The sequence below is a fragment of the Hetaerina americana genome, unplaced genomic scaffold, assembly GCF_022747635.1.
Source record: "Hetaerina americana unplaced genomic scaffold, ioHetAmer1.1.p SCAF_56, whole genome shotgun sequence".
Lineage (NCBI taxonomy): Eukaryota > Metazoa > Arthropoda > Insecta > Odonata > Calopterygidae > Hetaerina > Hetaerina americana.
In genome coordinates this window covers 2,644,123-2,667,583 of record NW_027287161.1, presented here as the reverse complement: position 1 = coordinate 2,667,583, position 23,461 = coordinate 2,644,123, and the positions used below count along the sequence as shown (strand labels likewise).

General features: G+C 40.5%; 1 protein-coding gene across 2 annotated transcripts in view; it reads right to left on the bottom strand.

Moving 5' to 3' along the window:
• Positions 1 to 3,942: 3,942 nt before the first annotated feature.
• The window catches only part of LOC139694816 (uncharacterized), a 259,914-nt gene continuing 240,395 nt past the window's right edge, over positions 3,943 to 23,461 (bottom strand). Inside the window, exons 4-6 of one of the 2 annotated variants that reach the window (XM_071593333.1) lie at positions 7,802 to 7,942; positions 6,561 to 6,698; positions 3,943 to 5,484 (exon numbers count right to left, since the gene is read on the bottom strand). In XM_071593333.1, the coding sequence (XP_071449434.1) occupies positions 5,266 to 5,484; positions 6,561 to 6,698; positions 7,802 to 7,942 (498 nt within the window). In that variant the 3' untranslated portion in view covers positions 3,943 to 5,265. The remainder of the gene's footprint in view (positions 5,485 to 6,560; positions 6,699 to 7,801; positions 7,943 to 23,461) is intronic. The other variant, XM_071593334.1, reaches the window with a different exon arrangement.

The window sequence follows — 23,461 nt, the reverse complement described above, 5'->3', positions numbered from 1 at the left end:
ATGGTATGGCAAACTTTGTGCACAAGATATCACTTTAGATCGATGTGACATTCACAATCAAGAGGCAACATTATCAGCGATATACTGAGGCTATCATACCCCGAGATAATCATTCTCGTTGAAAACGATGGGAAATAAAATCCGCTCTGGCTTTCAATGAACACAGCAGTATGAAATTTCCACAATTATATCAATAGAATGCTCGATATTTTTAGCTTTATCGAAAATCGACGCGAATGACCGTTGTCATTTGAATGGCACTTACCTTTGAATTTCGGGAAATGCTGGTAAGATCAAAACGATAGCGGTTGTCTTAAATGGAAACACCTTAATTCATAGATTCACTGGATATTTTAAGGAATGCGAGGTCAGGGTATGAGAGATTCTGGCTTCGGTTAAAATTAACATGATCATAGGATGCAAGCTGGGTGAATTAGCGTGTGACGAAGGAGATGTTAATAATAAATTTCACAGTATCGGGTGTTTTCGAGTCCAGCTTTAAGGTTTGCTTCATAAAATAATATAGCAGGGGTGATTAGGTTTAAGGAAAATATGCGTGAGAAAACTGCTCAAGAGGTGCTCTTTTTTTGTGACGAGTCCTTTGATTATAAATATGAATGCATTCTGTTCTTTTTTATGTGTTTACCCATAAATGTGTGCGCGCTTAAACGAAGCGAAGCCGGACAGGGACTGTTAACAAAGGATTAGAAAGCACGATGGAGTACACTTCATTGTTCTCTATTTGCCAGTACACGTTCAACACTTGCACGCGATAAGAGTTTACAGTTACTCGTACTTGGGGACACGCGCAAACACATGGATGGTCTCAGATCCCTCGAACGCCAATGCCGTCCGTGTAGTGGACCCGAGGTGTTTGTTTAGTGTCCTCTCCTCTCCCTCCTCCCTTTCTTGAGTTCCGACTATGATCGCTGCCTGCCTCCTAGCGCCCTTCCTTGGCATTCCGCCGAACCTCTTTGCCTCTCCTCCCCAAACCCTCTCACGAGCGGACAAGGTGTTGTGAGAGCCGAAGGTGGTGCAGGGGAAGCAGGGCGGTCCACCAAGCGCCCGCCCGGACGACTCGTGAGTGAGTGATTGACCGCGTCCGTCGTGTGTGACAACTGGGACAATCGAGGCGGTGGTGTCGGCCAGAAAGAGCTGTTTTCCGTTATTGCTTTTAAGCACATTCCCTTTGGTTTAAAGGGTTTCTTCCCAAAGCCGTACCGTGTCCGGGCTGTTAAGCCGGGTGGGAAAAAAATCTTCCTCGCTAAATCTCTTTTTCCGGTCCTTCGGGTGAACAATGCCCTGCCGCCATTTTCGTCGCTGGACCTTAATTTTCCCTTCTGTGCTAAGACACAATGATGAATGACTGCAACAATGAGTAGCATTGTAGTAATTCAAGGTTTGTCATTTCGATTTTGCGATTGCAGAGAATGCTGTTTGACGTCTTAGTAAGTTTTTGGTGATCCCAGGCTCATGAATGACATTGCCCTCTCGTTATGGGAAGTCGACTGACAAGTAACGAGCAATGACATTCAGTCTTAGCAGTTCTCCAACTTCAATGTTTTTGTATGCTTTTGAGGACATTATATCTATATGTTGAGGGCAGATTTTATTCAACAATGTAAAAATAATCCCCCGAAGAAATGGATCATCATTAAAAGCAGCTTTATCTGAGAAGTTATCGGGTGTGTACGTACGATAAATATGCGAACTGGTGCAATCTGGCGGCCATGCCCCGCCCAATAGCGGCGCTAGTTGCCTTAGACCCAATGAGTCGTCTTTGCTTGGCGGATCGTCGAGCTGTGCGTATGGTGCCAGATATGTTAGTTTCTGTTGTCCTTGTTTTTATTGTTTGTCGAAAATGGAAATTGACGAAATCACGGACCAACGAATCAACATCATGTTTTTTGGTGAATTGCGGTAAAAGTTATCAAGGAATTACTGAAATGTTGATAGCTATTAACGGTGATAATGCTCTGAAGAAAACATCCCTTTTTAAATGGATTAAGCATTTTGAAGATGCCCGACAAGACACCGCGGTTGATACAAGGCCGGGACGACCTTCAACCACCTTTGTTGACGACAACATTGATCGTGTGCGGTCCCATGTTCTTACCGTAAATGCTGAGTTCTACCTCAAGCGTTTGAGAGATCGCGTGCGACCAAATTTGACTCAAGACGATGGATGGATCCTTCAACATGACAATGCACCCGCGCATTCAGCGTTGATTATTCGCGTTTCTGGTGAAAAATACAATCACCATCCTTGATCATCCTCCTTACTCGCCAGATCTCGCCCCCTGCGACTTTTTCCTATTCCCAAAATGCAAAATTGTGATGAAGGGACATCACTGGGAAGATGTGGTCACAGCAAAGCAAGAAACGACGAGAAAACTAAAAAATCCAAACTGCCGAGGACTTGCAAGGGTGCTGTAAACAGTGGAAAAGAGGATGGAATAAGTGCATGGCAACGAACGGAGAGTACTTGGATGGGGACGAAATTTTGCAAAATGAAGATTTTATGGCCCGAGTTCGCGTATTTATTGGACAGACCTCGTATTTAAATATTTTTCTCGGCGATTTAATAAACCAATATTTAGTAATGAATGACCAAATATGAATTTATATTGATGAAAAAAATCATATTCGTTTCAGATATGGTTGCAGTTTAAATAAAAGGTTGATCACGCAAGACCTGAAAATATCTCATTCATTCAATCAGGACATTTATTACTTGAGCCTTCGGACTGTAATTTTATTTCTGTTGAATTCTACGAAGAATTCTATTATATATGACTATATATTTACCGTGTAACTGTCGAAATGGATTTTTAAACTTCCTTCAACCACAATAACCAATCTAAAGGTTGATTTGATAAGTGAGCGTAGAGTTTCACCGAGTACCAGCGCATGCCGTGTGTGAGATTCACACTCCAGAATTGAGGGCTTGTCCCTTTCCGCCAATGATTTCTTAGGAAGATCTGGTATCCGAAAGACTGGGAATGTATACAGTTACAGTGGCCACTACATCCATGTGGTGGCCACACGGTCCAGCCACTAGGCTACCCGTTTAATAATTGTAAGGATATAATTAGTGACGATGATAATGACTATATATAATTAGTGATGATGATTAGAAAATGATGGAAATTCAGCCCAATTGAATATTATCCATGGGCAAGGATATTTCCAAAACAATCTCTAGGACTTTGATGGCTTCTAGAATGGTCATGAAAGATTGGTGGTACTTGCGCATGGTGAATTCAGCTCCAAATACCAGTAATAATTCTGGATGAGTCAAAATTTCACGCATGTCCAGTTTTGAAAAAAATAGTAACGTGCAACGGCAAATGAAATTTTCACTACTTCACTGGCGTATTATAAGTAGCAGTGGTCTACCGATAAATTTTTACGAAACACTTCTTTTTCCTCAGAAATACATCTCTCGCGCATCGTGTTAAAATATCATGAAAAACTCAAAGTTTAAAAGCTAAAAAAGCTTTTAAACAAATAACAAGTTTTCCTTAGGCCTAATTCAGTGTCAAATGGTATTTCGAGCTTTACATTTTTAAGTGTATGCATGGTGATGATTGAAGTGTATTTCTTCTCCGGCAGAATATATGCATAGAAGAGGGTCTGTGTCATTCAAAATCTATATGCATAATTATTTTGGATATAGGCACTCAGATTTGAATCTGTTAGACATTTAATAAACCTTATTGAGTCAAATAAATGTTCTTTCTCGATTAACGTTTTCAAACAGTCTGCGAGAGACGACTCGATAGCTTTACTGGCTAAAGCACTCGACCAAACATTGAGGGATCCGGGTTCGATACCCGGAGAAGGCGAATGATTTTTACACTATGAAATTATACTGTATACTCCAGATGTATTTAGGGAAGGTTGATTAAAATTAATACACATATTTCTTTCAAATTTCATTGTTAGGAACATTTGGCCACGGGCATTTATGGGAGAAGCACAAATTAAAAAATAAATATATATTTATCACAGTCATTCTTCAAGAGCAACAAATACATAATATAAATTCACAACTGCTTCTTCATTTCTCAACTGCCTGGTCATTGATGGATTATCAATGAGAAATAAATAATTGAAATACTTAAAAGTATAATTAAATTACCTCTTAAAACTGGGTTTAACAAATGAAAATGAAAGCACATCGGCCCGAAAATAAGGAAAGTCTTGAAGTCGGTATCATGATCAGTTAAAAAATAATTTAAAAATTTTTTTGAGGTTTCTTTGGGTATCATTTCATATAACCATCCTAGTGATGTGATTAGGTTTTCTTCAACTATATTGTAGATTTTGCGTCAGATTCTTGATCACTATTTCGGTTATCAACTCCAAAAGATATTATGATTGTTTTTCATAAAATCTAAAACTTCTCAAGTCTTTTCACTGTAAAAAATGTTAAAACCAAAAAATCCTCTGCATCTCACACAAAATATATATCGGACATCATCAAGCTCCTTCGCAGCATCTCTCGGTTCAACATGAGATACATGTGGCATAACATATGTATTGCTAAACCTTTGGTCCCTACTCTATGTAATTGAAATAAAAAACGAATTACGAACCCGAAGGAACAAAAATCACCGAAAAAGGATATTATAAAATTCGATCGCATCTATCACTATAAGTGTAACAATGTTTCCTTCTTTCATCTCTGTAACAAAATAAATAGCATTCAAATATACAGGAACAGTCATCATAGGGCCTTTTTTTATAGTCAATAAAATAACTTAATTCAAAACAATGACAATAATAAAATTAAAAATGATTAACTTTTATAAAAAAAACTGGCGAATGATACACCACTTAGGATCCCCCTAGTTACCTATCATTTCCGTTTTAAATACCGCCGTTGAAATTACTTCTAGTTTGAAAACAGAAACAGTTTGTATACACTATTTCTATTGCCTTCGGTGAAGTCTTTCCAGTCCATCAAAGGATTATACTACGTAGAGACAAGAAAGTTTATGCAAAATAGAGGATGGGTTCATTAGTATCCCCTTCGCCAACAACTCCGCACAGAGTTCGTTTCCTTCCACAACTTAGGGTTCATACGCAAATTTTTGTTTTTGTATCACATCGGTGGTGGTCGTAGCCGGCAGGTATTTTGCCTCTCTCGGTCCGGTCCCTTTTAACTGGCGCCCATCTCTCTGGTGTCGGCCCCGTTGTTCACTCTTGTGCATTCTCGGGAGTTTCTTGGGTTCACTCTGATGATGGGATTTCACAAATTTAAGCTTTTCCATCTTCCAACTTTGTTTTCAAAAATTCAAACACTTGAATGACATACTCGACGCCGTTCATGTAGTCGCGGAATATCAGCCAATCCCGTAGGTTTCTGTGGGTTGCGTGGCTCACCGACCGGAATTCCTTGGGCATGATGTTTCTTTGAACATCAATGGGCACCTTCTCTCCTTTCTCTATCAGGGCCACCTCTATCTCGCAGATTATCTGAAAAAGGGGAAGGACATGAAAAATTAGTCAAAATCAAATATCGCCACAGCTGTTACCAATTTTTTTAGCAGGAGTATTAGTTTTGGAGGAATACAAATCCATATATTCAAACATCTTTGCAGCCTTATTGGAGTTCCACATTTATCATTTCCCGGACTCGTAGAATGGAAAAATGAATATTGTAAGCAGGGGAAATATAGTGTTGCTGGAGATTGATGATGGATAAGATAAGGTTCTTGCCAACGTGTCGAAAAAGTAATAAATAAGGTAGCTTTGGTTCAAAATATTATCCTCATTGTTAATAATGACAACAACTTTAGGTTATGAAATGTACCGCTGATTAGAATTAGATGTCCTCTTTATCGGAAGAGCACTCGCCACAATAAAGACCTACACATTTAAACGGGAATAGTACTTAAATATCGCTTAGATTAGAACAGGGATGGATTATGAAATGACGATACTTCAGTAAGCCACTTACTTAATCTGAAGATTCAGATGATATTGGGTGCATACGAAGCATTAATTAGAGATCACAAAACATGGGAATTTACACAAGCTAAATATTTTTATTACGATCCAAGTTTCGCTTATTGCAGCATCATCAAGTACTTAGGACCTGGTAATACTGAAAAATCCAAGCCTAGGTCGTAATAAATATTCAGTTGTTGGCATTGCCCAATGTTTTATGATCTCTCAGCGGCAAAACAATCATTGACTTAATAATGCTCGTTGGGCTGCGTTTTTTTACTTACACTCGGAAGGAAATGCCCAGTCCAGGAATTAAAATCCTGAATTTTTGGAGGTTAAATGATATACTACACTTCACAGAATCCTCAATGTACTCTCAAGACAAGTTTACTTAATTATTTTCACTCAGTCACAATTCTTCTGAAGAGTGATTCCAGTGCCCCAAACCACGCATTCATTTGTTTATGTCGTGACACAAGTGAAGAAATGGCAATGACCCGACCGAGGATGAGATGATGATGCCCTCGATTCTCTTTAAGAACGAGTGCATCTCTCCCTTCCCTTTATCGCGCGCAAGATGACGAGGGCAGGGGGCAACTTACGTCTCTGACTTGGAGCTCGGCGTTTTTGAAGTTCTTCGAAAAGGAAGAATGCTTGTCCTCAAGATCCCACGTGACCTGCTCAAGGCCGCACGCGTACTTCTGCATGTATGTGAAGATGTTCTTAAGGGCGTCCACAAACTGCAACGTGAGAAAGAGGAGGAAGAAATTAAGATTGCATACAAATGGGTCCGCGGAATATGCGACCAATCAACACGGAAGGAAAACTTCCCGCCATCTCTTGGCTAAAGAATCGGGGCGCTTGGCGACATATTAGACCCACGGATCTCAGGGTAAATTACGTTTCCTCGATAGCTCAAGTGATTAAGAGCATCCGCCCGGCAAGTGGAAAGATCCGGTGTTCGACTCCCGGTCAAGGAAATATTTTTACTCTTGTGATCCATTCGCTTCCGCCTTCCCCACCTCTATTGTGTTCGTCCTTTATGTGTGTTCCTATCCCTTTTCCTTATATCTGTATATATATATATATATATATATATATATATATATATATATATATATATATATATATATATATACTATATATATATATACTATATATATATATACTATATATATATATACTATATATATATATACTATATATATATATATACTATATATATATATATATATATATAGTTGGTTGCAAAATCCAGCTTTTGTTGAGTAATTATCTTTTAAAGGATGGTGGAATTCGAATGAGAATAGAAAGCATTCTACATAATTTAGCAGTATTGAACTTTATCCGTTTAAATGTTACCTTTCTGTTCACGTACTTTTTATAGCATGTAACACAGCCTTAAATATCCCATGGAGTTCATGTTTTGTTAGAAATACGTGTACAAGTAATACAAAATGATTCTTTGAAGCAGATGCAAATTTTAAAGGCCGAAATCCTTATTTTTTATATATATACAGGTATACACATGCACACAAATATATATATATATATATATATGTATACAAATATATATACATATATATATACATATATATACATATATATACACACACACACACACACACATATATATATATATATATATATATATATACACAAATATATATAAACATATACATATTAAACCGTTCAGGAAGGAAGCATCATCTAGCATGAAGGATCAATGGTATTTAGAATTATCTTTCATTAGCCCATCTGGACTCGTGGTTTTATTCTGTAGCATTCTTTGAATCTCATGAAATCTTTTGTCATTGTAAAACCATAAAAATAATTCACTCACGTTCAGTGTCTCCAAGTGGTCCTCAGGGACCTGCTCTTCCAGCTCTTTGGGAATATCGTCGAGTGTTGGGAGCCAGCTGTAGCGATTAGTTCTCCACGCTTCGTGATGCTGAACGAAGTCAACGTTGAATGTTTGATTAACCTGTCAAAAAGGAGAATTGATTATGAATTTTGCTGTCGGGCGTAAAACGAACACATCTTACGTCACAATGATTTCTGACGTATTAAAGAGAAGATAAGAATTAAGAAGAATTAATGAAATTTAGAGCAAAAATTCAACGGAATAAACTCATTTAGTACATGTCGTTGAGGTGGTTTCCAATGAAATATTAAAAGATGATTTTTGAGTGTTAGTACTAGAAAACTTCAAGAAAATTTTGAAAAAAAATTCGAGCATTGAATATATTATTGGGCTACCAAAGGATTATACATTCCAAAGATGGATACGGTAAATTACACTAAATGAGCAATTCCTTGGACTAGGGTAAAAATACAAAAAAAGGCCTGTAAAATTTACATTTGAATTAGAGAAAACCGATTGAGTCAGAGTAAATTAGAGGCACTTCAAGACCAAATAAATGAAGACCCTGAGTGATATTGAATCTCCGGTAATTTCCTTTTCCACTGCATCTTTCGAAAAATGCATTTGTAAAAATGCAGCAAATGTCAGCTGCTGCTAAGTCTGATCGAATTCTGGGTTTGGATTCGTCTAACTTTCGATCCAATAAATATACTGTTTTCTTGTGGCAATTATACTCAACCCACAGCCAGTAAACGTTATTCAATATTGCTCAATTCATGGCCTAATTCGTTGGTTCTCATGTGCTCGCAGCATTTTCTTGATATTTAATTATTGGAACATACCTTATTGAAATTCTGCAATCATTTATGCATGTGCATACGTAATGCATGTTTAATGCATCTTAAAAAGAGCCATGAATTTCAATTCATGGTCAAAATTATACCATTACCCTCTTTAGGGCGTTTATTTGGGCACAAGGTTGCATATATATAATTTATAAGTTAGGCAGCTCTGGATGACATTTCATGATTAGTATAATCCTCGGTCTATATTTTTCACACTGATTGGAGAAGTTCGGCGTAAAGTCTTGCCAGTGCTTCTTGAATGACACGTAATACAGGAATGAACTAAAAACATAGTAATCCTCAATTTTAATGTACGATGTTAAAACGTGTGTGACAATGAACATTGGGATTTCCGAAAAACACGCAAAATTCACCAAGGACTCTTATTTTGGTCATAGCACTGGGAAAATAATTACATCACTTAACATCTTCAATGTTGTCGGTCGGCTAAATGATTGGAGCACCATAAATAATAATGAATTTTTATTTATTTGCTGTCCGAGGAATATTCTAAAAACACTGACAAGTGCAAGTTAGAGTGACAAAATCTATGGCACAGTTATGTCCCTCGCAATACTTCCTTGGGCTCCAATTGTAACCGCCCACTCCAGACACCTAATGTTTCACCTGTTTCCTACTCTGCCCGCGTTGGAAAAGGCCGTCATTTTCCTGCAAGCTTCGTCACCCACTCCATCTCCTTTATCCTCCACCCCGCCACCTCCCGTCTTTCATTTAATGGCATGAGTGGCGACTATCACGGCAGCATCGCTTGGAAACAACTTTTCCGATGTTCCTTTAGAGTTTACTGCTAATCGGAGGAGCTTTTCCCGGAATCCTCGTCGCCGGTGTAGTGCGGAGGTGGAAGAAGGAAGGGCTTTCCTGGCGGGCGTCGAGTGAGACTGAGTCGTACGAATCAGTTGGAAAGTAACAGCAACACGAAGGCCATTCATTCAACGCGGGCAGGCCGTGGAAAGGGGAGGGAGGGGGGAATGTTATTATCAATAAAGAGTTCCGAGGAAGAAGGCGGCGGTTTCCGAGAGCCGAGGAGGCTGAATTAAAAGGCAAAGAGAGGAAGACTTTCGCTCCTTTCCGACCGGGCTTCTCAATCACACCGCAGCCCGCAGCCGCGACCTCTTCTGTTTTCCATCACATCTATTACACGCTTCATGGAAACGACTTTCCTTTCATGTTTTCCGTGTACTCGCATTTGTTGCTCTCTCTCTCTGTGAAGTTTCGGAAGAAGAAACATTACTAACGCCCAAGGCATTACATTGAGTAGCGAGATCTATTCCTATTTTATGCCTTTATTATGGATTTATTGTTCCTCAAAAATAATTGGCGAATTCAAGCGTTGGATAATCCCCTTTCAAGCGGCTCTAAAATTAATTAATTCCTAAATTTTACGCATTATCAAAAGTACTTTCAAGCTTTTTGACGGAGAAAAGGTGCCCTGGAATTACCTATCTTTTTTCCTAGCCACGTCTAGTCTCAGCTGGTGTTCCGACAATATATAACAATTAAAACTCAATTTCTATTGTCAGAGATTCATCGCAAGGCAGGGGATGATGCTCCCAGTGATACAGCTTCAGAGCATACGCTCTTGAGTAAGAAACTTAGGTTTTCCAATGAACTGTTTTCTCAAATATTATCTCCAAACGATATTAACTAAAGTACCGCTTGGCACTAGCATGTACCGCAACTGACAAGATGACGTTATGGGTACGGTGATAGAATCATATAATTAATGGGTATTTTATTGGCCACATTATCTATTGGCTTCGATTTGTTGCGCACTTGACATGAAGTAACACGCTGCGAAGTGAATTGATTTTATTTCCCATAGATAAAATGATACCATCCTTTAATATTTACCAAGTTATCAGGCCTGAAATATGATTGGAAAGTTTATAAAACTACAACTGTAAATGGGCACAAAAATATTAAAATTCTCTTATGATGCTTCAAAGCAGAAAAATGAGGTCTCATTCAAAAGGAGAAATATATTAACTAACGTGTTTCAAAGTGGTGCGTGTATCTTTAGTCGCTTGTGGTATATAATACAATTCAAATAAATTGTTCTCAATTTCAATTCATAGAATGCTACATTTTCAGTAGCAGGTAAATATTTATCAGCCTTCCTGTTCTGTGTTTTTTTTGCCCTTTTTCAGGAATCTTTTATCCGAAGTGATAAATATGGACAAATAAATCCAAAGTGTTAATCTCTTGGCAATTTAATGAAGTTCTTTTATCTTTCGCAGCACGGTATAATGCTTCCCCATCCACCAACTCACTCATGACAATGGATCCTCATTCCCCAGAACCACAAACAACACAGAGACTCCAATAAACACGGCTGTGGCACTGTTTCAAATCCTCTCGCTCTATTCCCTCCCGCGCCCTCAATCCTCCCAACTTCCTTCCGTGACACTTCATGAAGTAATTGACTGCCGCAACTACGAGAGAACCCAGATAAGGATAAGCACAGAGCTGAGGATTTGATTGGACGCGGGTGGATTTTGAGTGGCACGGGGAAACGGAAAGAAGTCGAAGTGCCTATCGTATCGTCAAGGCGGCGCAGCGCTTTCCGGGAATCTGCCGGCCAGTTCCCTATATTTCCGCCACGGTTTCCAGGCAAGGTCTCTCATGCCTGGCACAAAACACACCACCAGTGCGCTCATAACGAACCCCCCCCCCCGCCCCCCTCGCTGGCCCCATCGATACGAAACGCTCTCCACCCCCATCCGCCGCTCGCGAGGGGAAATAAGTGTCAGCTGCTCGGGCGAAACTCACAGCGGGGAGGGTGGGAATGGATCGGAGACGGGAAGGAGGGAGAGGCAAGAAACTGGGACCAATCCATTCTGGTGTTGGGCGAGGTTGTGGCTGATAAACGCCCCCCTTCTGGGACCTTAACCCCTATCACGATTGATTGCATAAGACGAGCCACATTGTCTAGGACGAGAACATTATAAAATGAGGCACAGGGAAAGAAGCGCATGAATGCTTGATCGTCGAATGAATTTCATTATTATCATGGAAATATTTACGATGGTATCTGATTTTGACAGCGCTGTGTTGCCACAGAGAGTGCGGTGTCTTTTAACATCCCGGAGAGTGGGAAATATTTTAATCTTAATAAATTAAAATAAAAAAATGGATTCAAAAAGCTAGCGATTCCTCATTTTATACGTGACCGTTGTAAAATCGAGACACTATGTACTTTTAAGCATCCAGAAAAGAGAAAATATATCACCAATGAAAGGAGGGATCCTTTTACCGATTTAGCACCACGTTGTCACGGAAATGGAATGTTTTATCAATCACGAATATTGCTTTATAAATATTTCACCTAAATTCATATTTTTTTAAATAGGTCGATTTTATATTCGTATAAAATAAATTTGCAAAGGAAAACAATGCGAGGCTACACTCATTTCCCATCCTCCGTCCAGCAACTTAAGTTCTACGAAAAGAATTAGTGATAAAATCATTAGAATACCTGGAAATATTTCTCGTCTTATAATCACCTTAAATCTGGAAAAGATACAAAACAACCACGTGTATTTGGCTCACAGCCTCGGTCATTAAGGGATCAATGATTGGAATGATATTCGGAACCACAGGGTAATTATTTATGAGAAAACTGTTTAATATCGCTTGAGTTCGTTTTTCTTGGTGGCCGGAATGAGAACTGTTGAATGAGCGATTAATGAATGAGGAGGAGGTCATCCCAGGTGGTAGCACTGGTTACTCATACTTTCTCGTAAAAATATTCCTTTTTTTGTTGAACGCTGTTTTAAATCATTTCAGGTAGGTTTTTTATTTAAGCTAAGCACTTGCCTCCCATAGAGATTAGTTTGGAAAAAATTTCTTATGATTGTTAGTAAATTTTTTTCTTACGACAAGAAATAATCGTAGATTTTCCTATTTTCAATAACCAAATAAGTGCAATACCGTTAGACAAAACACACTTTCTTCAAACCTTAATCAACAATATGGTTTTTAACTGCCGCATGTCTTTCGACTTTATCAGTCAACACTTTCACTATTCATCAAAGCTGTGGTTAAACATAATATCGAAAAACATAACCCGTTGCCGAGCGAGAGAAAATTTTCCAATAAATCTTGAATTCAACACGCGTGCGAAACGTTTCGCACGCAAATGTAAAATGCACGTTAAACTCGGATCACACTGTGTTATCATATTAGAAGCTTAAATCCTATCCATTAATTTACAGCTATATTAAGAATGTACACAATGTACAATGCAATGTACAGTAGTGGCATGAGAGAATAGTGCAAGTATCCATAGGAAATTTGTGTCAAATCACGCTTGGGGTTCTCCGATGAATGGTTAACGCGAACTAGATATGCATGGCACCGCAATCATCGAGACAAACATTCATTTACACAATACGATCGCTAAGCATTTGAGCACGTAAGGTCCCATTACAGATGTTTGATATTTAAATTTTCAATGAGTTAAATTCATTTGCTTGGTAATGCAATGCAACCTCGCATCATTAATGAGCGTCAAATCTTCCTGTATGAATTAATTCGCGTCCTCATGGCCAGGGAAGGTTTTTAAGCTGAGCAAAGTGCAATGATCTCACTGAATGGACGCGGCATATAAAACGCTATAAGCCTGCCCCTCCCTTCGCAAAGACGGAGAACATCGACGGCAGAGACAAAACGCGCCGCACGGCCGACGCGTCGTCCCAGCGAAGCCATGCGTACGCGACCGCTCTTCCTACTTCCATTCAAGCGTCGTAGGATAAAGGGTCAAGGCCCAAGTGGGAGGGGGGGAGAGCCACGAAAGCAAATACCACCCACGCCCCCATCTCCCCCCTCCCTCGCCCTCTTTCGTGTTCTCCCCACCAGTCCAACCAGCCGCCCTCCTCCCTCTTATCGCGATTTCGGAAGTTGTTCTACCTAGGTGTGGCCTTCTTCGAAATCCAGTCTCATTACTTAGAAGAGGAGCCACGCATCGCACCACCTCACGAGCAGACGGCGGAGGATGCAGAGAGAGATTCCGATCGGGGATGCCGCTCTCGGACGGACGACAGTGAAGACACGGAGGCAGGAGACGAGGGGCCTGGTGGGTCCCAGGGAGCATGTCTGATTTCTCTATGGGAAAATTGAACTGCAGATTGAGTAAAATCCGTTCGGTGCGACTCAACGCACTCAAATCTAACCGAACAAAAGTTAATACACTTCCATTTAAAGCATTATCCTTCATTATTTTAAATCAATAAATATGGTCATTAACTACGTACATATTTGAAAGTAGATTCCAATATAGAGCTCCGATCTGGTTTCTGTGAACTTTATCACTATCCATTACTTTATTGGGTCTCCTCCTTACTAGTTTAGAAGCTAGGGTTAGCTTTCAACTCATATGGAACTTGGTTAAACCTATTATGATTCATTAGCCAACTTTGAATTATTTTTCTGCCCTTTATTTCAAGTGTTTTTTTCTCCATATCTCACGCTATGAAGAAACTTTTCGAAACAGTTAACTTATAATGAAAGCAGGATACTATAAATGGTTTTAAAAATTGAAAAATGAATTGCAGAGACCTCGCGTCATGGCACTTATAAAGTAACACACGTATCTATCGGAAGTGACGGCAGGATGTGCTATTGTCGTCGTCACTTAAACAGTCCTGCGATTATACGTATTATTATCGTTGACAACGACGGTTGTAAATGGGTATTATCTCTGGAAGTTACCCGACATTCAAGCGTTTAGAAAATGACTTGTCACATTATTAACTTAATTAAATAGATTAACATATCTACTGATAAGTTTAAAGATAAGAACTAGTATTCAGAAAAATTATTGAAAGTTACATTGTTCCTCTTTCAATTGCGCTGGTGTGTTCCCCATTTACTGTTCTTGTTAAGTAGCGCCACCATTGGTCACGAACTGGAACTAATGATCAAGACCTTGAATGAGTTACTCTAGCCTTAGGGAACATTCTGAACGATGAATATCAATCCACGTTTGTTAATACATGGCGGAAAATTCTCTACTACGTTCACAGAAAAAATAAACATCAGCACATTTACGCACGCGTGTTGTAATACACAGGTCCCAAGCCCGGTTATATGTTTATTTTCTCCTATTTAGTTTTCTTTAGTTCAATCATTCACTTTCATTTTAATGTGCAGTAAAAGTTAGTTGGGAATGATCTCTAGAAGTTGAAGGAGAATGCCAAAATTCATTTGGTGATATACGATTCACAACTGTCGTGAAGGGAATTATGTTGACTTTAACATATCATTATTAATGACCACTCCAAACAATCAATACTTTGAGCTATAGAATTTTTAACCTTTCCTCATACCTCACATATTCTTCAGAAATAATTATACGAATAATTCGAATGGTCACATTCAGTAGTTTGGGGGGCTATTGCTATAAGACAACAGCCATTAAGATAGTCACTTGATATTTCACCGATTCTTTCCATAAAATATGATTTTTTAAGAGTAAAAATACAGTTATTTTCCCTATTTGATTCCCAAATCTGGAATTTGCGAGAAGGGAAGTGAAAAAACTATACATTCAACATGAAGTTAAAATAAAAACGCGATCGAAATGTGATGATTCTTGTACTCTCCAATTTAACCGCCGTATTTCCAACTCCAGGTAGAAAATTTATAAGTTTTTGAAACGGAGGTGAACTTGTTGCGATAAAATTGATGTAACCGTGCCGAAGATTAACCAACTGGAAAATAAATTAAGGGACATTCTCAATGAAATTATAAATGAAATGGAAACGAATGAAATAAAACGGAATGGAATAAAACTTGTTTTTGTTCAATTTTTTTGTCTAAAAGGTATGCATCCATAGAAGAACACAACCGGGAAGACTCTTAAAAAGGTAAATATAATTCGAGCCTGATATTATCGGGGGAACAAGTTGTTCAGCACCACATCGGTTGAGTTTACCACACACGAATAAAATAGATTAACAAACTGAGTATTCCGCGATAGTAACATAGCAAATAATCCGCGATCAAAGCATAACCAAAGCTAGGCGTCCTAAAAATTTTGATCGAATAACCTCGATGTCACTTTCATTCTTAGAAAAAGATAGTCACAAGTGAAAGCCGGTATTTCGCCACTGATATTTTATCGCGGCGGCTAAGAGAGCTAAAAATTCATTTGCGGTCGACGCAATGTGTTCGCGGCAGGATGAGGGGAGGGGCAAAAGCTTTCGCGGTCAATATTTTGAACGTACGCTTAGCGGAAGAGAAGAGGAGGACATGGACTCGTTGTTTTGAGTGTGGGGATCCGCCGCAAGAGGGCCGAAGAGGTGAGGGCGGCGCGTAGATGTTTGCCTTCCCGAAAGGCCCCCCCCCCCCCGGGGGACCACCCCCTCCCTCCCCACCTCCTTCGGCTCGCTTCTCCCCAAAAGACCCGAAATCCGTTCCCCGGGCAGAGAGAGAGAGTATGTCGTGAGAGGATTTGCATGCCGCCTACACGTTTTTGAGTCGTGTTACGTGCTCTGGAGGATGCTGGGACGAACTCTAGGATGAGAGGAAGGGAAGGGGTGGGGGACGGGAGGAATGAGATAAAACACAGAGAGGGAGGGGAAAGCGTGGGCGTAAGTCTTTGAGTGGACGGAAGAGCATCGACAGGCGTGAGAGAGAGAGAGAGGAGGGGAGGATCAGAGTGACAGGGGGAAGAAGTACGGCTCCCGCACCCAATTACCGGCCGAGGAATGTCCCCTCATCTCGATATCCCGGCTCCCCCATCCGTCGTGCAGAATGAAGCGATAGATGGTGTCGAAGCGAGGGCTCCCGTGGGCCGTGGCAACTTTGGATTGGTGCCGACCGGGGAAGGGTGGAGGCCCGACCGCGTAGCCGGCCGGCATCTGACGGTGGCCGTGGCAAGCGGCTCGGGAGAGATAAATGAGTTAATTTGAAGGGCGGAGATAAAGAAGCGAGCCGGGCGGGGGAATGGACGAGCGGGGTGGAAGGCAGATAAACCACCTCGTATTGGCGCGCTGCGGAGATTAACCACCCGTGTAAGTTTAAGTCGTGCAATTGTAAGAATAATACTGCATGGTTCTAAAGACGGATTTGTAAGATTTTACAGGATTTTAAATTAGGGCCGAGGAGAGGCCGTTTATCCTTTCATGGCGACTTTCTTCTAACAAGCCCGAGGATCCGAATTAAAAAAATTCCCACAAAGAAGCCCGCGGAAGAACTACTCTAAAAGAAATGATGGGCACGCCAAAATTCCGACGCCGGGTTTCTCTCCGCCCTTCATCCTCTCCTTTCCGTGTCTTATGGTGCAAATTGTAGTTTGTAGATCACTTCCCCTAAAAACCTACCACTAATACGAAACTTGAAATAACGATCCAAAATCCCATCTTGAGTGGCGGTAGTCCAGACTACTGACCGGGGGCTCCCGGGTTCAATTTTCGGCAAGGCACTCTGGGCACCAGCAGCTCTACCCAAGCTATGTGATTTTTCGGGTACCAGATCTTCCTGGGAAACCATAACCGGCACAGGTAAATGAACTCCCCCCCCCCTTCCTGATGTGTGAATTTCACACGCCGTATAGGGCTTAGTACTGGGTGAACTCTACCATCACCTACCAAACCAACCTTCGGGTTGATTACTGTGTTTATGGGTTTTAAAAATCCTATTTGACATACAAAATATCAAAGTTTTTAGATTTAAGCCTAATGTCATATTATGTCGGAAGTATTATTTATCCTTATATTTACGTTTTGGCAAGATAGATTAAAAAATTAATTCTTAACCGAGTGATTTAGCTTTTGGAAATCGTGGTGTCGCTATCAATGTCATCTTGAGCTATCAGCATTTGTCTACATGGCCATTATATTGAATGTGCAGGGCATACATTTTATGATTATGTTGTACTGAATTAATTGCTTGAGCACATTTAGAGAAGGCGGCGAATGGAAACGAATTAACAAATTACAGGGGGCAGCGTGATGTTTTCAGTCCATAGTCCACGTGCAGAGGATGTACGTTATATGAATCCACACTCGGAATCATGAGGAAGGAGAATAGGAGGTTGAAGAATGAAGGGGGAGGGGGGGGAGCCACCTGCGGACAGTGTCAGGGTTTCTATCACACTATCACGCCCTTCTTCCTGTACTTAGTGCCTTGTCTGTTGGCGATGCCCGAGGGAGGAGTGGGGGTTTGGGGTGGGTGTCAAGGCGAATATCCCGGCGAAGATGAATGAACCATGGCCACTCAAGACGTGGCTCAGGAGAGAGAGATAACGAAAGAGATGGAGAATATACTTGAGCACGTGGATTTCGACCCGATCATCACTCTTCAGCACCACACCATCTTTTATCGCGCCCGCAAGCGGTACAGATGCACTCCCCCTCTCGTGAATGGACCGACGAAATATGCGGGGGTGGGTGTGACGGACGAAGGAATAAAAATGCGGAAGGGCCGCGCTCTGCAGATTCCTCGTCGGGAGGCCAGTGCGCGCCTTCCCGCCCCGCAGAGGTGGCGACCCGCCGGGGGTGAGGGCCGCGGCGAAAGTGGGTCACTTACGCATTTTGGCTCTCCCATTCGGAACTGGCATCTGGGGAATCCCCTTGACCACAACAACGGGAGAGAAAAAAAAATCCCCCAGTACCTGGAAGCTTGATTCCTTGATATGTGAATTCATGCGTCTCCCATTCAAGACTCGACAGGTGCCCCGAATTCAGGCGAGAGGGTTATACATATGGCAATTCATTTTATGAGAATCATATCATCTTTTAGAACATATACGGCGCTGGATGAACCCATGAGATGGAAACCATTGATAATTTGAACTTATTTCGAATAAACTAAGCTTATTTTGAACACATTTTGCGCTCATGAACATGAGAGAACTGCCGAACGGAAACCCATCGAGGACTTGGCAAATTGGGAAATTGCACTGTCGGCGAAAAAGTGTGTTCTTGTAAGCAATACGAATATACCCGCTGCTCGAGTAATTTAATCGCTGAAATCAAAACTTTGATGAGAATGGTAGCAGGAAAGTTCGACTTGCATTACTCTTTCCACTTATCTCCAAAACCATTCTCAATCTAGAGACGGTCTAAGTCTTATAGTCCCTATCTCATCCTCTCACTTTAACGCAGTGTGTGTGGGCAGTGGAGTGGAAGGGGACACGGCTTCGAATTGCCTTTCTTCCATTGTATACTGACTCGCCGCTGCGCGTGTGCCAGCCGTCGCGTCAGTTAAGGGGGAGCGGGGAGGAAGCGGGCCTTATAGTGCTGATGCGCTGTCGGGGCGCCGTCGTGGAAGGAAAGCGACGAAGGAAGAGGCTATAATTCCTCAGCCCTCGTTCTCAGTTTATTAGCTCCTATCCATAATGAAATATCAGTTTATAGCACAAGTTAATCACCGGTGGGACGAGTAACAGTCGTTTGCGTGAAAAGTCGGAGATGGTCTGCATGGGAAATTACTTTCGCGAAGCATTAATATTAATTAAATTCTGGGCGAAATTATTATATTTCTACAGATGTATTACAACGGGCAATATGAAGCTTCTTGTAGAATACAGTTATAACTGGGGAAAATAAAAGGGAATCTTGCAAATCAGAATTAATATCGATGCTTACTATTAAAATGCTGAATATTGATGATGAGCTTATCAAGGAATATTAATATGGCTGTGACATTTTGAGAAGGAATAGCCAAGGCCATTATAGGTAATTAGCTTACCAAGAGAAATGGCGAAGTTCTTTGTGGGATTGTAAGCATCAAAATCGCGAATCTTTTGACAATACCATCTACTTTCTTAGTTGTCGGTTTAGTTTTAATTAATTTTTATGCGTTATGAAACCAACTGACGCTCGAAAAACTATCAAAAGAGAGGAGGCGGCATGGTACTTATCTATTTGATCGTACTCTGTTACTTAATTGTAATGTAATTTGTAAAAATCTGACCACAAAGATAAGCTAATAAGTTAAGAGTTTGACTTCTACGCCTCTCACGAAACAAGGGACTTCTAGGATCAAACCTACTCAAAAATGTATTTCTCGTTACGTATGAGTTTAGGATTGATGCCTAATGTTTAAAGTACCTCACCCTGGCGTGGATATGATTATGATTCTAATTTGCCGCGAATCCTTCAGATGAGGCTCCAGCGATGAACGAGGGAACTTGGCAATGTTTCATGCCTTTAGTTGTTCACGACTCTTAATTGAAAATTAAAAAACAAAAATTCAAACTACTTCATCATAGTATATTTCGATGAAAACGGTATTAAAAAAATCCATCGTATGATATTAAATTTCCAAGCGTTTTAGCTCGAAAAGTATCTAATTTTCAGGGACTGCAAATTTCATACACCGACTTGATTTATTCAAATATGTACACTTTATCGAATTATAAATGGATAAATATTGCAGAAAATATAGAGGATATATATGTACACACCACAATAATTTCCTCCAAGGCCAATATTTTAATTTACTTAGTAATTTTTTTATCAAATTATCAAACGATTCAAGACAAGTGAACATTCCACTAACTGTGAAATGCTAACTAAATAACGATCCGATTATTCAGAAGATATCTCTTCCAGATGCTAACTCAATGGTCGTGGCTTCGATTCCCGCTTGGAATATGAGTTGGTCAGAACCACGAGGGTATGGAGTAAGAGCTTTCCCTTTTTTAATTCACGAAAACGCGAAAAAACTCTTCGCCTTCAAGCAGATTGATTTCAGAAGCATAGGGCCACCGGAGAAAGAAAAAAATTTCCCTACCACGAAGATTTCATTAAAAAAAAAGGAAGGAAGAGTTCATCCAATCTAATAATCTAAAATGCGGACTGTAAATAACCCAGACAGAAGGGAACATTGAAAAATAAGATGTTATGGAGTAGAACTCATTGGGTGATTTCAGTACAGTGGAAAAACCAGTGCAGAAATGAACGTGTGAGCGCGTAGGACTTTGGCCGAATCGTAAACCTCAAGCATCGAAAATGGACTTGCGCAGCCAACGAAAAGCGTGATTCCGTGGTTTATAACAATGGATATATAACGGAGTGAGGTATGAGAGATTTATATTTAAGTCAGCTCAATGCAAAGGATTGTAAGCGTTTGCAGGACGAGAAGAAAGAGTTGCTGACATCATTGAGGTTGTCCAAGTAGACGAACAAGTGGAGAACGAGAGAGACGGAACTAAAGGGAACAGGACGTAAGCAACGCAACGTGAATGGGACAGGGTCAGGGCCGGCTTCTGAGTGCTGCCCCGTAACGCCTGCACACCTGTAGTTCATCTGTGGAGTACGCACGAGGTTCCATTGATGGAATTCATAAATTGAGAGTCATTTCTCATTTTCCAGGTATGATTAGAATCAATGATTTCATTAGATTTTTACTTGTGAGTAACTCTTGTAGAGGGTTCATTATATACTCAATTTCTTACATTAGATAGATAGATAGATGTCTTTATTTGGGCGAAATTGAGACCAAATGGTCCCTTCTTCCATTTAACCCATACATTACATTCTTATTAAAATGCAATTAATTCAGAACAACGCTCTCGAATTGTTCGCGAGGGAGGAAACCGCATGAATAGCCAAGCCGGCAGGATGTGATTTAGCGTTGACTAAAAACCTTGAGTTGAAGAGAACTACGAAGAAAATCGAAGGTAAAAAAAAAGAAAAGGCAATTTCAATCTCATCAAAATTCAAAATCAACCTTATGTCCGTCCTTAGGCGCATCACTACAAGCAATCACCTAATTTCCTCTTCGTCATTTCTCCTATTCCTCTGGGTAATGTTAAAAATAAATGCCCATTTCATTGTGCCCAGCGTTTCTCATCAGGCTCGTGACGCATAACTTGTCACAATTGGTTACGGTCAAGCAGTCAGCAAGAATCCCAAAACATTCTTGCTCTTTTTGCTGAATTCCAGCTGGGATCGGCAGGAGTGAGAAACGGAGGAGCGTTGTTGGTGTAGTAAGACTATCCCACGTGACGAAGTCTTTTTGAAGCAACGAGTGGTGGTGGGAAGGCAGAGGGGCGGCCGAGAGGGTGCGTGGGTATAGGCGGGAGAGGAGCGGAGGTTGGAGAAGTGGCGTAGGGGGCACGCACGAGGGGTCGTGAGAAAACGCGCAAACCGGCGGCCACATACACCTGGCCACGCAACCGGAGAGCACCGCGGATGGCATCATCGCGGGGACCTCGCGAGTTGCTGATGCCCTCTCCAACTCTTGAACGGCGTTCCCTGATCCCTCGCGTGAATGGATCTTCTTCGCAGGCCACGGCCTCGGCCGGGTCCGCGCCCTCCAAGCGGGGAGGGCGGGATCGCATGCGACGACACCGAGCTAATTACGCACTTGCACGGAGCCTTGCACTCGGTCGACCGACGCTTCTTCAAATCCCAGCGTCAGCTGAAGGAGAAAGTTATTCCATTAGGATGAATAAATGTTTTCGTTTTGGATTGCGTGCTTATATCTCAAACCAAGCGCTCCAAAACAACATGCACGACCGCAGTAATTATCGTTCGAGCTACAGTGGCATTCTCACTTTCACATACGGATGCAACATATACGGAATCTTCTCGAGATGCATTTCAAATAAAATACCATCACTAACAAAGCGGAACTAGTGTGTGTGTGTGTATATATATATATATATAAACACAGATGTAGATTTTTAGAATATAGAGACACAAAGAAAGGACACTCACAATTTGTAATTTAAATAACAAATTGTGAGTGTCCTTTCTTTGTGTCTCTATATTCTAAAAATCTACATCTGTGTTTTTATATATTTGTGTGTCGCCGAAGAGCGTTCCATTTCGAAGATATTTTATATATATATATATATATATATATATATATATATATATATATATATATATATATATATATATATATATATATCTATATATATAAAGGAGAGTGTTTGTTTGTATGTATGTAATTTGTTTACTTTTTGCTGTCATAGAAACAGCATTTTTCCAACTATGCCAGCAGGATACTTTTGCAAGAACACTATTGTATTCAGAATTGCCAAGATATTATGCGTGGAATACATCAAGGAAAGTCTTTTGTAGAAGAAAAATGGGCAACTTTGATCCTGAGAATAATATTTATTCATGTGACGCATTGGGCCGAGTCTACACAGTCCATCCTAACAACGCCGAATGTTATTTTTTAATAATGCTTCTACTTACCATTAGAGGACCTCGCTCATTTGCCAAATTAAGAACGGTAAACGGAGAAATATGTGAGACATTCAGAGAAGCTTGCCAGAATTTAGGGTTGCTAGAAGGAGATCAACACTAGGATGACTCACTGCGAGAGGCCAGTTTGATTTCTCTTACAGGACAAATCCGAATTTGATCCAGCTGGATTGCCACAACATCGCCTTATACTTAAAGTAGGATCTCCAATCATTTTATTGCGAAATTTAGATCCACCAAAACTCTGCAATGGGACACGATTGTGTGTGACAAAATTAATGAAAAATATAATCCAGGCAGTCATTTTAACTGGAAAAGGAAAAGGTGAAATAATTTTTATTCCACGGATACCTCTAATCCCAACTGATCTTCCCTTCAACTTTAAACGATTACAGTTTCCAGTCCGGCTAGCTTTTTCAATTACCATTAATAAATCACAGGGACAGTCTTTAAAGTTTTGTGGTGTTGATCTAAGATCGCCATGTTTTAGCCACGGGCAACTTTATGTTGCTTGCTCCAGAGTAGGTTCGCCTCAAAATTTATATATTCTTTCTCCTGTATTTGAAACAAAAAATGTAGTTTATAAACAGGTGTTAAATAAA